General features: G+C 37.8%; 2 protein-coding genes across 3 annotated transcripts; one reads left to right on the forward strand and one right to left on the reverse strand.

Moving 5' to 3' along the window:
- The first annotated feature begins 470 nt into the window (after window positions 1–470).
- On the forward strand, window positions 471–7,064 carry LOC105193547 (sodium- and chloride-dependent glycine transporter 1). Of its 2 annotated transcripts, XR_003268791.2 has the most exons (12): window positions 471–699; window positions 1,406–1,635; window positions 1,782–2,034; window positions 2,131–2,289; window positions 2,632–2,839; window positions 3,123–3,294; window positions 3,364–3,720; window positions 3,881–4,090; window positions 4,169–4,510; window positions 4,600–4,879; window positions 5,063–5,291; window positions 6,092–7,064. XR_003268791.2 is itself a non-coding variant. In XM_026135699.2 (11 exons), the coding sequence occupies exons 2-11, from the start codon at window positions 1,591–1,593 to the stop codon at window positions 5,227–5,229; spliced, it is 2,193 nt and encodes a 730-aa protein (XP_025991484.1). In that variant the 5' UTR covers window positions 586–699; window positions 1,403–1,590; the 3' UTR covers window positions 5,230–7,064. The 2 variants fall into 2 exon arrangements, 1 of the variants encoding a protein (XP_025991484.1); XM_026135699.2 differs by having other exon boundaries at window positions 586–699; window positions 1,403–1,635; window positions 5,063–7,064.
- Window positions 7,065–8,636: 1,572 nt separating this feature from the next.
- On the reverse strand, window positions 8,637–12,937 carry LOC105193548 (cytochrome b561 domain-containing protein 2). Its single transcript, XM_011158049.2, has 3 exons — window positions 12,635–12,937; window positions 10,171–10,362; window positions 8,637–9,968 (listed from the first exon to the last, which is right to left on the reverse strand). Exons 1-3 carry the CDS (start codon window positions 12,635–12,637, stop codon window positions 9,447–9,449), a joined length of 717 nt encoding a protein of 238 aa, XP_011156351.1. The 5' UTR covers window positions 12,638–12,937; the 3' UTR covers window positions 8,637–9,446.
- Between the last annotated feature and the right edge of the window lie 1,041 nt (window positions 12,938–13,978).

Below are 13,978 nucleotides of genomic sequence, written 5' to 3' on the forward strand. Positions count from 1 at the left end.
TGTCAGATGATCCTACTTTCCTCCTCTGTACCTCCCACGCAATCTACCCTCGCAGGAATAGATGCAAATGCTTACATCTCACTCGTCGAGGGTAAACCTGGGCCAATCGTACGGTCGGAGGGAAATGGCACCGAGAGGATGGCCGAAGCGAGAGAGAGAGAGAGAGAGAGAGAGAGAGAGAGAGAGAGGGTGAGCAAAGGTTTAGAGCAGAGCATAGCAGCTCGCAGGAGCAGGAATATCGATCGATCCGGAGTTGAGTTCGAGGCTCGACAGGTCTCGGTCTCCCGCGGTCTCCCGGTGCGGGGGCGAGAAGGAGAGGGAACAGCGGAACGGGAACGGGGAGAGAGTGTCGAGCAGGGTCGAGCTTTCCGGAGAGGCAAAGAGGGTCGCGTGTAGCGAAAGCTCCCTTATAATCGGACAACCAGACAGGCCGGTCGGTTGCCCGGGCACGGGCCGACATTGCTCTCGCGCTGTTCGATCAGTCTTTTCACGTTTGCTTGCCTCTGTTCGTTCGCCGCTGATCTTCCTTTCTCCTTCCTTCCCCATTCTCATGTTCCTCTTGCTCTTCGTCTTCGTCTTCTTTCTTCCGAGCTCCGATTCTTCCGCTATTACTGCTTCGGATCTCTGCCGCGCTTCGGCCTTGAAATCTGGTGACAGTGCGACTCTGACCTTGGATAACTTCTCTGTCAAGGCTGGCAGGTAGGTCAATGTCGGCGGTCGTCAGCTGATGATCAGGTGATGACCGCCGACGATTTCGCTCTTCAGTATGCTTCAGCATTGTGAACTTATGTGATTTTGGATGACAAAGATACGATGAGTGTCATCCCAGATCGAAACTTATATATTGTAGACTGATTTGCTAACTTTTATATCAGCCGTTGTTTCATTTTAATGTTAGTAAAAGTGATTCTTGTCACAAATCAATCAAAATTTCATTGTAACAAACTTTTCACATTAAAGTCATGAAAGAAAATTTGTAAAATTAAAAATAAATAATTGAGTTTTTTTACATAATACTAAAATTATTATTATAGAGTTAAATGTGTCATACGATATTTACCTAACTATATTTTAACAATTTTAATACAACGTATTTTTAAATAATAAATCCTGTATGCTATTTATTTTTTTGCCGAATAAATTAAACAAAATAAAACAATTTATTTCAAACAGATCGAAGACACATATACATGTAATCAATTGCACAATTGATGAGCGTGCATTATACAATAATAATAGAGCGTGAATAATTAGTGTTTAGCAGTGTGCAGTAAACTTCGATATAGAGACGATGAGAAAAATGAGATGCCTCGTTTGCAAGTCGTTTGTAAACAAAGTGATTGCTTTTTTTTGAATTCTTTACGAGCAAAAGAATTTTTTAAAACAATTTTTTATCTTCAAGTAGATCAATGCAATAAGAAGCATCACTGGAGCAGCACTCACATTTGTAAATGGAATAAAAAATGGATAGAAAGTTTGCTCGCCAAAGAAGAGAATTAACATTTGACTTTGATGGACGCGACTCGGTAGCTATGAAGAAACGAAGAAACAATTAATATCACACGAGTGGAGACCATACGCTTAGAAAATATGGAAGAAACGCCTTCAAGAATACGTCCTTACGTGGACTGGGATGTAAGCAAAGCTCACACATTGATTTGACTACTTTTCGGATCGTATATCGCGCGAACATACGCTGTGTAAAAGCCGCGTTTAAACGACAGTCTCTGTTGAGTGTTATTAAAATGTAATATCCGCATCGATTTTTTTTTCCCTCGTAGAACGAAGACAAGTACTCTGTAGCGAATAGTCAAGTGCCCTTGGAGAGCGGTGAAGACGAACACCCGGAACGCGGAACCTGGACGGGAAAATTCGATTTTCTTTTGTCTCTTCTGGGATATAGCGTAGGCCTCGGAAATGTCTGGAGATTTCCGTATCTTTGCTACTCGAACGGCGGTGGTGCTTTCCTGATACCGTTCACTATGATGCTCGTTATCGCCGGACTGCCTCTTATGTTCATGGAGCTTTCCTTAGGTGATGAAAAAAAGAATTCAATCGAACTCCTTGAGATTCATAAGACTGTTTGCGTTACACAGCATGATTATATGTACCTTCTTTTTTGCTCTGCAGGACAATATGCTAGTCTCGGACCAGTGGCGGTTTACAAGCAGTTTTGTCCGCTGCTTCGTGGCTTAGGATACGGAATGGTCCTCGTTAGCTCCGTCGTCATGCTCTATTACAATTTAATCATCGCCTGGACGCTGTATTACATGTTTGCCTCGGTTGTTGGTATATAATAATAATATCAATACACGCAGGATATTCTATGCGTAATCTAATCTTTTCAATAGCTTCGGTACAACGTAATGTTATTATAAGTTTAATTCATAAAAAAAAGTAATAAAGAAAACAGATGTATTGGGATTTTAACTACGGCTGCCTCAATAAGGTTGCCTCATATTCCAGGTCTATGTTCATACTACATATTCATATTTGAGAGTGTATGAACGTAGACGTGGGATGTCCTTATTGGGGCGGTCATAGTTAAAATCCCAATACAGTCTGCGAACAAAGGACTGCTGAAACGGAAATTATTGTTTTTTCGCAGACTTACTTGATTTCTTCGCACAGGTGGCTGGGAATTGCCCTGGAGCAAATGCGAGAAAGAGTGGAGCACCGAGGATTGCTTCATGCCGGACAAAGCCGAGGCTTGCGCCTCTCGAAACGCTTCTTACTTCAAAGGAAAGTGCTTAAATTCAACTGAAATGACTGCGATGGGCCTGATTATCGAGAATATAACTGGCGTTATCAGAAGACCGCCTGCCGAGGAATACTTTCAGTAATACATGTGCCGTACAGATCGACGTGCTTTTTTCATTGTGTTTTACTCCATGTTTATTATCAGTTTCTATTATTAATTTATTAATCTAACTCTGTCTCTTCATGTAATCCACGTTAGCTTTATCTCGAATTATATCAATGTCGATGAAACAAATCATAATTTTACTTTAAAAATAATTTCTAATATTATGTCAAATTTATAATTTACCGTCTTCAGCTACGGTTACAACAAGCAATTTTAAATGAAAAGTAAAAGACACAGAAATTTTCTTTGCGTCTAGCAATCATGTTTTGGGAATCAGCAGTGGAATCGAGGAAACTGGATCCATTCGACCGTCCATGGCAGCTAACCTTTTCCTGGCGTGGATCATTGTGTTTCTTTGTCTGAGCAAAGGTGTGCAAAGCTCAGGCAAGGTTGTATACTTCACCGCTCTTTTTCCATACGTTGTCCTGGTGCGTCCACAATTTTAACATGCATGATTAACTTTAAGTATTTTAAACAAGTGCGTCACTTCTTCGTAGATCGCCCTTTTTATTCGTGGAATTTTACTTCCCGGTGCTAACGAGGGTGTACTCTTTTATCTTACCCCCGACTGGAGGAGATTGACATCTGCCAAAGTATGGGGAGACGCCGCCGTTCAGATCTTTTTCGCTCTAAGCCCAGCCTGGGGAGGCCTGATCACTTTAAGTTCGTACAACAAGTTCACCAATAACTGCTACAAGGACTCTTTAATCGTGGCGATCAGCAATATTGGGACATCCTTCTTCGCCGGCCTGGTGATCTTCTCGGTAATCGGCTTCCTCGCTCACGAGCTCGACGTTCCGGTGGCGTCGGTAGTTGATGAAGGTGCTGGTTTGGCATTTATTGTTTATCCAGAGGTGATTACTAATGTTGACTCTCTCTCGATCAAATCAATCATGCATTTTTTTTAATACGTTACAACGATATAATCAATCAATTTATATAGATGAACTACATTAAAGTTTGAATATATGTTCGAGAATCACCGATAACGTGCGTCCATGATTATATGCGTAGGTTGTGGCTCGTCTGCCGTTTGCGCCTGTCTGGTCTCTATTGTTCTTCATCATGCTACTCACCTTGGGCCTCGATTCACAGTTTGCTCTCATGGAGACCGTTACTACTGCGATACTCGACGGTATCCCGTCGTTGAGAAATTACAAGATCTGGGTCGTCCTAGGGGCTACGATGGTCGGTTACGCCGGTGGTATCATCTTCACCACCAATGTGAGTTGTGAACAACTTAGTTTTATTGATATAGAATTAATATTTAACGTATTATCGCAACCGTCTGTTTCCCTTCAGGCTGGCATGTACTGGTTGCAACTAATGGATAAATACGCGGCTAACTGGTCTGTCCTGTTGATTGCCATAAGCGAATGCATTCTCGTGGCATGGGTGTACGGTGCGGATCGCTTTTTGGACGACGTCCAACAGATGATTGGGCCCCGAGGTCGTTTATGGAGATTCTTTTGGACATGGATGTGGAAGCTCGTCACGCCCGCGGCTTTGTTCTTCATCCTCTGCTTTAACTGGGTGGAATACGAGCCCCTCAAGTATGGAGCTTACATTTATCCGAAATGGGCGGACGTATTAGGCTGGGTCATCAGTATGCTTCCCGTTTTAGTGATTGTTGGATTAGCTATAGTGAGTTGAAACGTCCTCCTTATTTAAATATTAATAATTAATAATGCTTTGACAAATATGTATTATTATACGTATGGTGACAAATATAGGATCAGCTGAGGAGACGACGTAGGCGGTTACCTTATGATGATGACGATGATGACGATGATGATGATGAAGATGACGATGATGAGGAAGACGATGACGACGACGATGACGATGACGAGCTTGACGATAGGGAGTCTTGCCGAAAAAAAGAGAAAGAAAGGAGCAAGGATAAAAGCAAGAATGTATGGGACCGCGTAAAGATATTGTTGCAGCCAACGTCCAAATGGGGCCCGGCGTCGCAAAGTTCTTTGACACCTTCCGGAACTTTAATGGCTTCCTTAGGTAATGATTCTTTATTAAGTCAAATTAATTTTGAATGTTAAATTATAATCAATATAATAATAAACCGATAAGTGTGGTCTGTGATATAGGTATGAGAAGAAATATTATTAAGTACCAAGATCCGTTTTGATCAAAAAATGGCATTTCTTCTTTTAAACTCTAATGTTTCTTAATATCTTGAAGCAACCCCAGGAACGTACGACTCGATGCGGGATACAATTATCTTGGCGAACGGTCAACCGATTATGGTGCAACCACCCACTGTCATTTCAACTACTCAGAAGCTCCCTGGACCGTCGATCCTTAAGAATTCTAGTAAAACGAATTTGATTACCTCGCAGCAAGTGTGACATAACACATATCCGACGACGAGTCCTTAGAAGAACTACTCTGAAGACGCAATGTGTCCAACGTAAGTTTGTCTTTGCCATGAATAAGCACTCTCATAATGTCGATTGTTCATTATCAACCGCGTTTGCCGCGAGATATTTTATTATCTACTATTTAATTCAATTTGCGAAAAATATTAAATTTTGGATTTTTGTGAATTCGAATTTTATCAAAAGTTATATTGGGCACGATCTTCATGATCAGTTGCGCCTAAGAAATGGAAGAAGGAACTTTTTTATTGACTATACACATACAGTTTATTAGTATTTATAAAAATTATTTTTTATTCTCTTGTAATAAATTAAAAGTGCAATATTTTATTACGACAAGCCATCTGTCAAGTAATTCCTTGACATTAACAGAGGAGCTTAAATAAATCGTTGATATTAACATTTTAATAGCCAAAGAATGTTATAAAATGTTGTGTGTAAAACCGTAGATGTTAAGAGAAGCTGGAAAGGAAGAACAAAAAATAATAGTGTCAGATATCACTATTTTTTTAAAGAACGATGATATATCTTATCTCTATCCTCCAGATATAATGAAGATATCGCACACAAAATGATTGTTTTAACACAATATCCCGAAAAATATTTATCGTTTATTTTTATTGAGAGAAAATATAAATATACACGTAGCTTATGAGTAAAAAAGTTTATAATACATTTAGCAAATAGAATAAAAAAATTAGAGAACGGCAGTGTGAAGAGAGAGAGAAGAGATACACTCGATGTATCTCAATCTCTCGCAGATATTGTAGATATAACTTAGATATAATTATTGTAGATATATCCGATAGATATATCGTCTGAAATATTACAGATATCCCATCTCTGACGACGTGCAAAGGTATTCAGGGAATAAATTAAATATTTTGGATACTCTGAAGAAAATGATAACGAGAAGTAGACAAGGAAAATCGCGAAAAATGTTACACCTATCGAATTTATAAAGAAGGATAGTATAGACTTATTGACGAGTAGTAACGTATAACGGAAGAATCGCGATCCTTAATTTTTATGGAAAGTATTTTTTGGATAATTTTAAGCGATCTAGCAGAGGAATTGTATCTCAGCCTATCAACAATTACATTTAAAAAAAAAAAAAAAGACTACAGATGCCTTGACAACTTTTTCAAGGAAAATTTGACTCCGGATAAGTGAACAGCTTCGCAAATAAAGAGAGTGGCCTTAGTTCTATGAAAGAAATTTGCATATGAAGACATAAATGTTTATATGCCAATTATCCCAAGCTCATTTTTGCTTGGAATGGTCTTTACTCTTTGTCGCGTAAGAAAGAATCAGAAAGTTAGTGTACCAAACTATCGTACTTTCATTTTTAATACGGGATACTTTCGAGTCTCTTATCTCGATGGAATCCTACGAACTAAACGAGTGATAAGTCACTTAATGCCTATAAATTGGCAGTGGACAGATCGGAAATCAAAAACGTTCATTCGTAATTTACAAAATCAAAAAAAAAATGCAAAATATTGGGAATTCCAAGACTTTAGTGGTAGGGACAATAGGGAAATTAAATTAACTCGAAGAAAGTGAGAAAACGCAGGACAATTTTTAAACCATTGCAGCGAATACTCGTCGGGTTGTAGAATCAAATACCGTTACGAACGTACCTCAGATATTAGCGAGCTTGAAGCGAGAAAGCGAGATAAGAGAAACGTATTTTAGTAAGCCGCGTTTTAGGATCGCGGATTTTAAAAGTTAGACTTAACGTTATACTATAAAAGTGCCGTTAGATTATATATATATATATATATATGACTGCTTTCTCCACCTTGGCAAATGTTCCACCAAGCCAGTTAAATGTTCAATAACTTTAATGTTTTCAGAATTATGCGCTAGTTACCTAATATGTGATGCGACTTCCCACACAATGATTGTCAAAGTATACGTATATCTCGTCGTGTAAAATAATGACAATTAATATAATGTTAGTCACGATGCTGGTTCTCACACTGGCCAAGTCAGACGGTTGACTGTCCTACAAATACAAGTAGAATTAATAGCAGTGACGCATTACGAACCATAACGACGAGGCGGTAACGTTGATGGTATCACGATGTTAAATCGAGAGTTATTTGGAGTGAGTCCCACTCCAATTTCCCAGTGAGTTTCACAAAGAAGGTGTGATATTTTGCGCTTAATGTAAAATAATTTTCTTTAAATTTAATTGTAAGAAACAGACAAAGTAAAAGAAGCATTGTTTCGCGTTAGTGCCGAACATTTAACGAGGAATCTAAAAGCAACAAGCCATCGCGTGGTGGTTACGGTTCTAACGACGTTACGAGCAATCAGTAGAGCGAACAGTACAAATTAACGTGTCCCAGTCGCATATGATACGAAAAAGGCACTTCTTTTTAAGAGAAGCCTTTTTCTTTCTAAAAGAACAGTTCTTCCTCAAGAATATTCACGGTACTTAAATTCGCGCGCAAAGAAAAAGTATTTTTTTCCCCCTTCACATATAAATGACGATCGATACGCGCGATCATTATCATTAGTACAAATATTTTCTGCAGAAAGAGCAATTTTATCGTACCGACGTGCTGACGTTTTAACGTAGAACCTGCTAAATGGCGTACAATCAGGACACAATAATGCCTTCAGTAAACATATACAGTATTAGGAGAGAGACGCAGAGTATGGAGAAGGATAGAAATGATTAAATCGTACGTGTACCCTGAATAGTTCAACAAATTAGAACGTATGCGTGTGTTAACGTGTTGTTGCCTAATTTAAATAGATTGAAATAAAAGAAATAGGGGGACTTGAGCCCTCTCAAAATGAAAGTTATTAACAATAGTGCAGAAAAACGATTGTGTGTTAATATATATATGTGAGTTATATGTACAGGGATGAGCAAAAAATATTAGACTAGTAAAAAATCTTGAAAGACAAGACGTTTGAGAAAAAAATGTTTCATACCAAACTCGTATGATCTGTAGAAGAACGAATAATGGTAAAATCAATTTTTCAAGGTAAAAATTACTTTTAAAAATGAAATTTTATGATTTGTTATATAATATAGTTTCTCTAATTATTTTGCACATAAAAGTATTAAGGAATTATTAGGAAATCAATATTTTTACGAGATTTTATACTTCACATTGTGATATATTTCAACACATCTCGTAAACCATTGATTCTCTGATAACTCTGCCTTAATATGCACAAGGCATATAATTAGAAGAATATTACATAAGAAAATGATATAATTTCAGTGTCCTGTTTTCGAGACATTGTATCTCAATTCGATACGTTTTGCTCACCCTGTACATCGTACATGTATAATTAGCATATAATGATATATATGTATAAAGGTATTAAAAGTATCAAATAAATACGCTGTGTTATTATTATATGTACATTACATTGTAAAAAAATATATATCTATGTTACAAGCACATCCACAAATGTACATTATGCATGCGCGCGCATATATGTATAAATTTGTAATGTGTAATAAATGTTTATGATGCGTGTGTAATCAATAAAATGTTGGTATACATGTTTAACAGTGTGCTGTCAGATCTCTATCCTTACGGCCTTCATCACGATTGATTTCTAATACAGTACCTATTTTCATTTCGTACAAACAACATCGCCGACGGGATCGGTAAGGCGTAACACTCGAGACAACAAGATTAATTCTATGATCTTTGGCTTTTCACCGCGTTCCGCTGGGTATTCTACAAGAGAGTTGCGTCGAGAATAAGTCACTTGCCGAAACTATATTTCGTAACCATTAGTTCTTCAAGCGAAACCTACTCTCTGAAAATTGGAATCGAATGCGTTATTCACTGACTGACAATGGACAGTCCGATTGCAGCGCTCTATAACTATATCAATCAGTGAAATATCTACTGTTTTTCAGTATATTGATTCCGGTCATGAGTGTGCCCTCATTCTCTTAATTGGAATCAAGAAGTAAATGTAGTCACTAATGATCACAGTTATAAATAAAGCATTGCAAATCAACAAGATTTCACTAATTCAGGTTTCATGAGTAATCGATTTAATTGCTATAACGGCAATTTAAATTTTTCATTGATCGATCGAGTAGACAAATCTTACTTTTGAATTACAACTCTCGCTCAGACATATCGCCCGTATCTCGACGTGATAAATCTTCTTTCGGACAAGACTTTGTCGACGAGGCGTTAAGTGTCGCTCGATGGTGGTCCGAATATGACTCTGCATCTCGAAACGGCGCCGAGTATCGGTTTCAGGAGTATCAAGACACCGGCGAAGAACAAGGACGCGAATACCAAGTCCCTTCCGGTTTCGGTGCCGGACCACCAATGGGAGTAGGTGCCGTTGATGAGGGTAGCCAGTAAAAGAACGGTCATGCCGATGCCGCCGCAAGCGTGAGCCACCTTGACGAGCACCGGCCTTACTCGCGGATATATCCAGACGGTGTTGTTCGCCAAGACTCCAAAAGCGGCGACCAGCACGGCCAGGATGATCGTCGTTAAACCCAGCTGCGAGTGAGTCGTGGCGAAATGGGATTTATCGTGCCTGAATTTGTTAACGATGATGATGATAAAACCGATCCCGATTATGGTCAGGCCAATCGTATGTAGAATCCAGTGTATCGTCACTCGGTTACGCCTGGGTAGTTTCCAAGAGATATACGCCTCACCGGAGACGCTGAACACAGCTTCGGTGACCAGAAGACCAACCTTCGGAAGTTATTAAATCGTAATACAAATGGGGACAGAAAAATTAAATGGCGCCTTTAGTCATTGCGTTCTGATTGATTAATTGTTGTCATGAAAAGATAATAAAAAGAAACGTCTGTAACAGTACGCTGGCTATAAATTGAACTAATTGTTCGAGTCTTTTTATGGGATATTGCAAGCGGTTTTTTTTTTCTGTACTTACCCCTACGGACATGCAAATCGGATGCCAAGAGAAAAAACTGTAATTCTCAAAGGCAACTACCAGGATATATATCACTGGAGCCACAAGCAGAAAATGGGTCAGTATCGAGAAGCCGATCGTTATGGCGCTCGGCGGTCCTTTATTACCTTCGTTGCTCATATCGAGAAGGGAGCGATGATGTTTCTTTGACACCTAAAGAAATAAAAAGAGACTTTATCGGTAACCAATATGTATATGTACCTAAATGGATTCAAGTAGATCGGCATAAGAGCGCCTTTTTTGATAAGAAGAAATACAAGAATAATATAAATAAACATTTAAGAAAATTTTAAATTAACTGGTATGTAAGAATGGACAAAATAATAATTGTTTAAATTTCTAAAATTTTTCCTGAATTTTTCTCTGCCAAATTTTATTTAGATCATCTTGGCATAACAATGCTGTTTTACTAAATATTTTATTTCGTGTAGAGAAACACAGAAGAAGAAACTCTTTGAAAATCGTTGTAACAGGATTCCAAAAGAATGCAACCCTGCACTATTGAATAAATTTAAAGTTTTACGGATGCGCGCGCTGTCAGTATCTTTTTACGTAATTCGTTGTAATTATTACGAGGCTTCGAATGCACAACGCGTGATTCATCTTTAATTATGCGGCGCGATTTCTCGCGTCTTCGAACGTATCTGTCTACTACTCTTGTTATCTTATTTTGCCGACCAGCTTGATCTTCATCTTTGAACATGCACGAGAAGTGATTAAGTAACGTAGAAATACAAAAAAAAGATAAGTAGCATGAACTCATAAATATGAATGATAATTTTTTTTATGACGCTCTTACGTATAATGTTTTTTATTTCCGCAAAACTATATCTTCCAAGTTATGTTTTTTCAGACATAAATAAACATATCAAATGATTTCTACTGTAACTTGGAATCCGTGTCTTAGAATGCAATTTGAAAATAGTGTTATTATAGTGTTAGTATGAGGGATATAATTAATGATTTGTACGACGTTAAATTAAGTAAAGGAGATAATTGTACACTTGTGCAAAAAAGATTATTACTTCTTACAATATTAGACAAAAATACGCGGTGATCTAACAATTGTCGTCTAAATAAGAAAGATCATGGCATTAGTTAAGCGGTAAAACTTGAGCCCTTGTAACAATTCGTAACCACCGATAAGAAACGAAGGTTGAGTAACAATGCAAAAATGTCACTCGTTCTGCCGTTTATTGCGGAATGTAATAGTGCACTTTCAGTGACCATGCATTCCGATAGTTGTATAAATTTTAAAATTACAACGATAGTTTCGAAAAAAAGTTTTTTTTTTTTAAAGAAACGCTCCGTTAAAATAATTGATTCTTTAATTATTCTTATTTATTATATACATATTAGATAAAAAAAATCGTTTCTTTTTTTGAAAACGAGTCCGGCAAAAATAACAGGAAATTTCTTTAAGTAAAAAAATAGACAAAACTCGTTTGTTATCTTATCTATGAATAGGTCTTTTATGTGATGCATAAAATTTATATCTCTAAATCAGTATCGCTAAAAATAGCAAACATTATCGCAGACACATTCAGTGACTTCAAAATGGTACATACTAATTTTGTGATAACGTACGTATATGATTTCTAATTCATATTATAGCATATTACGAAAAACGTTTATCTCAAAATGATACTTATCAGATATTTACACCTCTCGTCCGGGAAAATAAGCTTCACTTATTGTTTCATATGGCATTTATCGTGAGAGATCTTATTAAAGATGTCACGGTAGGCGTATGCAAGAATACTGTTTTATTCAGACACATTCTTTTGTTTTAAGGCCAATATTTCTTTAATAGAATTCCAAATAATAATTTATTGCGTTTTTTATAATGTTTATTAAAAAAAATATTAAATATTCAAATATTTATATTATAAACTTCTAATTAATTCAATAATTTTACATTAACAAATTTAATTAATTTTATGAAGTAACATATTAATTAATTAACTAATTACTATTGCTGATATAAAATTAAATAAATAACTAATTCTGTTAATCAAAGTCACTTAATATTGAACTAAGAATAAATTGTTATAAATTGACTCGTAATTATAAAAAAATTTCTTTAATTTAATGATCACTCACACCTTGAAAACTTTGACATTCAAGTAATCAAAAAGTACAAAATGTCAAGCATACATTGCGAAATGTTATGTCAATAATACATAAACATAATTAAATCTGTTAATGTAAAATTTTAAATTAATAAACTAATTTTAAAAAATGAAATATTTACAAATATTATATAGAAAATACAATAAATTGTCATTAAAAAAATTCTGTTAAAGAAATGTTGACTTAAAATTGTTAAATAATGTGATCAAAACGAAGCAACGCTTTAAATGTAACCTTCTCTCTCTATCTTTTCCCCAAAACGCAACAATAATAGTAACATTAGGACATTCACCATGATTTTTGACACAATGGCCGCAGACGCGTTTACGCTACAACTTTTACGATTCCTACGAGAAAGTCGTAGAGAGCGAGCACTTGGTTGACTCACCGAAAACACCGTTCGACTGCTACAAGGAAAGTCGTCTCCCACCTTAAAAGAGGAAGCGTCGTCGAAAAAAAAGGCGATACAGGAACCCTCTCTCGAGACTTTCGATCGGCGTGTGGAACAGATAGTCACCGAGCACCAACGCACGCGCGCAATCGTGTTCGTGACACGACTGAGCGCTTGGAATATGGCGATCTAGGCTGTGGATCCATGGATCATTATCGTGGCGTCGCTGGCCGATGAGGAAACATCGCGGTCGGCCGGCCTTGCAGTGTCGGAGCGTATGGTGTTGCCGGATCGTGGCGGCGCGCCACGTTGAAAATCTCTTGCCTGAGAGATCACGACCCTCCACTTCCGGTCCCCTCGGAGCCGAAATTTCCCCGAAACACACCCTGCTGCGTGACTCGTTGCCTGAAATTCTGCGGCGAGGCTACGGCCGGCGTTAAATGGGAAAAACGTGGAAAATCTCGTTCAACCTGGGCCCGAAAAAGAAGCGATTCGACGTTGCGGCCTTGGTGCGAGCGCGGCCGCAACGCACGCATACGCTTCGATCGCGTAAGCGCTCGTAAGGCGCAAGAATGCACGCCCCATAAATTTACGAGGCATCCAGCGCATAATGCAGCCAAAGAAACCGAGAGGGAAATCCGCGCGGGAAACGCTTTATAATTCGTCGTTATCCGACGTATCTCGAAACTTTTTGCACCGTCGAATGAGAGAGAGAGAGAGAGAGAGAGAGAAATCGTTCTTTTCTACGAGCAAATTCGACTACCTACCTTTTTCATGCGAATTATTTATTACATCCGTAAAATTCGATGATTTATTTAGCAATTAAGATGATTTCTCTTTCCTTCTTGCTCCTGGACATTTTCAACTTGTAGCTGGTAATTTATATACACGTAGAAATGACGATCCTGTATACACCTATAGTCTTTCTAAATTTACCGATGTCGCGAGCAATGATTAATTGGAAACACAATTAGAGATCGCCCGATAATGTATTGCTCTCTACGGAATGGAGCGGATGACTCGCGTTTACTGAGAATTAATGCGCTGCAATCTGAATAACGCTCCTCCTCTCTTTTCCTTCGAATTCAAGCAGAACTAATGTGTTTCTCCTTTTAATCTGCCACTTGCTTCTTCTCCTCATATATTATCTTCTCTGCGACTCGCTAGCCGATAAATATTAATGTTTCTTAAATCTGCGCGAGTATTACAGAGACGTCAAGTTTCGACTTGTCCTGTTGCCGTAAA

Source organism: Solenopsis invicta, chromosome 7 (assembly GCF_016802725.1).
Source record: "Solenopsis invicta isolate M01_SB chromosome 7, UNIL_Sinv_3.0, whole genome shotgun sequence".
NCBI lineage: Eukaryota > Metazoa > Arthropoda > Insecta > Hymenoptera > Formicidae > Solenopsis > Solenopsis invicta.

Coding starts and splice junctions, on each gene's coding strand:
- LOC105193548 (XM_011158049.2), bottom strand. Junction 9,969..10,170: donor CGATTTGCATGTCCGTAGGG/GTAAGTACAGAA, acceptor TAACTTCCGAAG/GTTGGTCTTCTGGTCACCGA.
- LOC105193547 (XM_026135699.2), top strand. CDS start 1,591: ATGGAAGAAACGCCTTCAAGAATACGTCCTTACGTGGACTGGGAT. Junction 2,035..2,130: donor GTTCATGGAGCTTTCCTTAG/GTGATGAAAAAA, acceptor TTTGCTCTGCAG/GACAATATGCTAGTCTCGGA. Junction 2,290..2,631: donor CATGTTTGCCTCGGTTGTTG/GTATATAATAAT, acceptor TTCTTCGCACAG/GTGGCTGGGAATTGCCCTGG.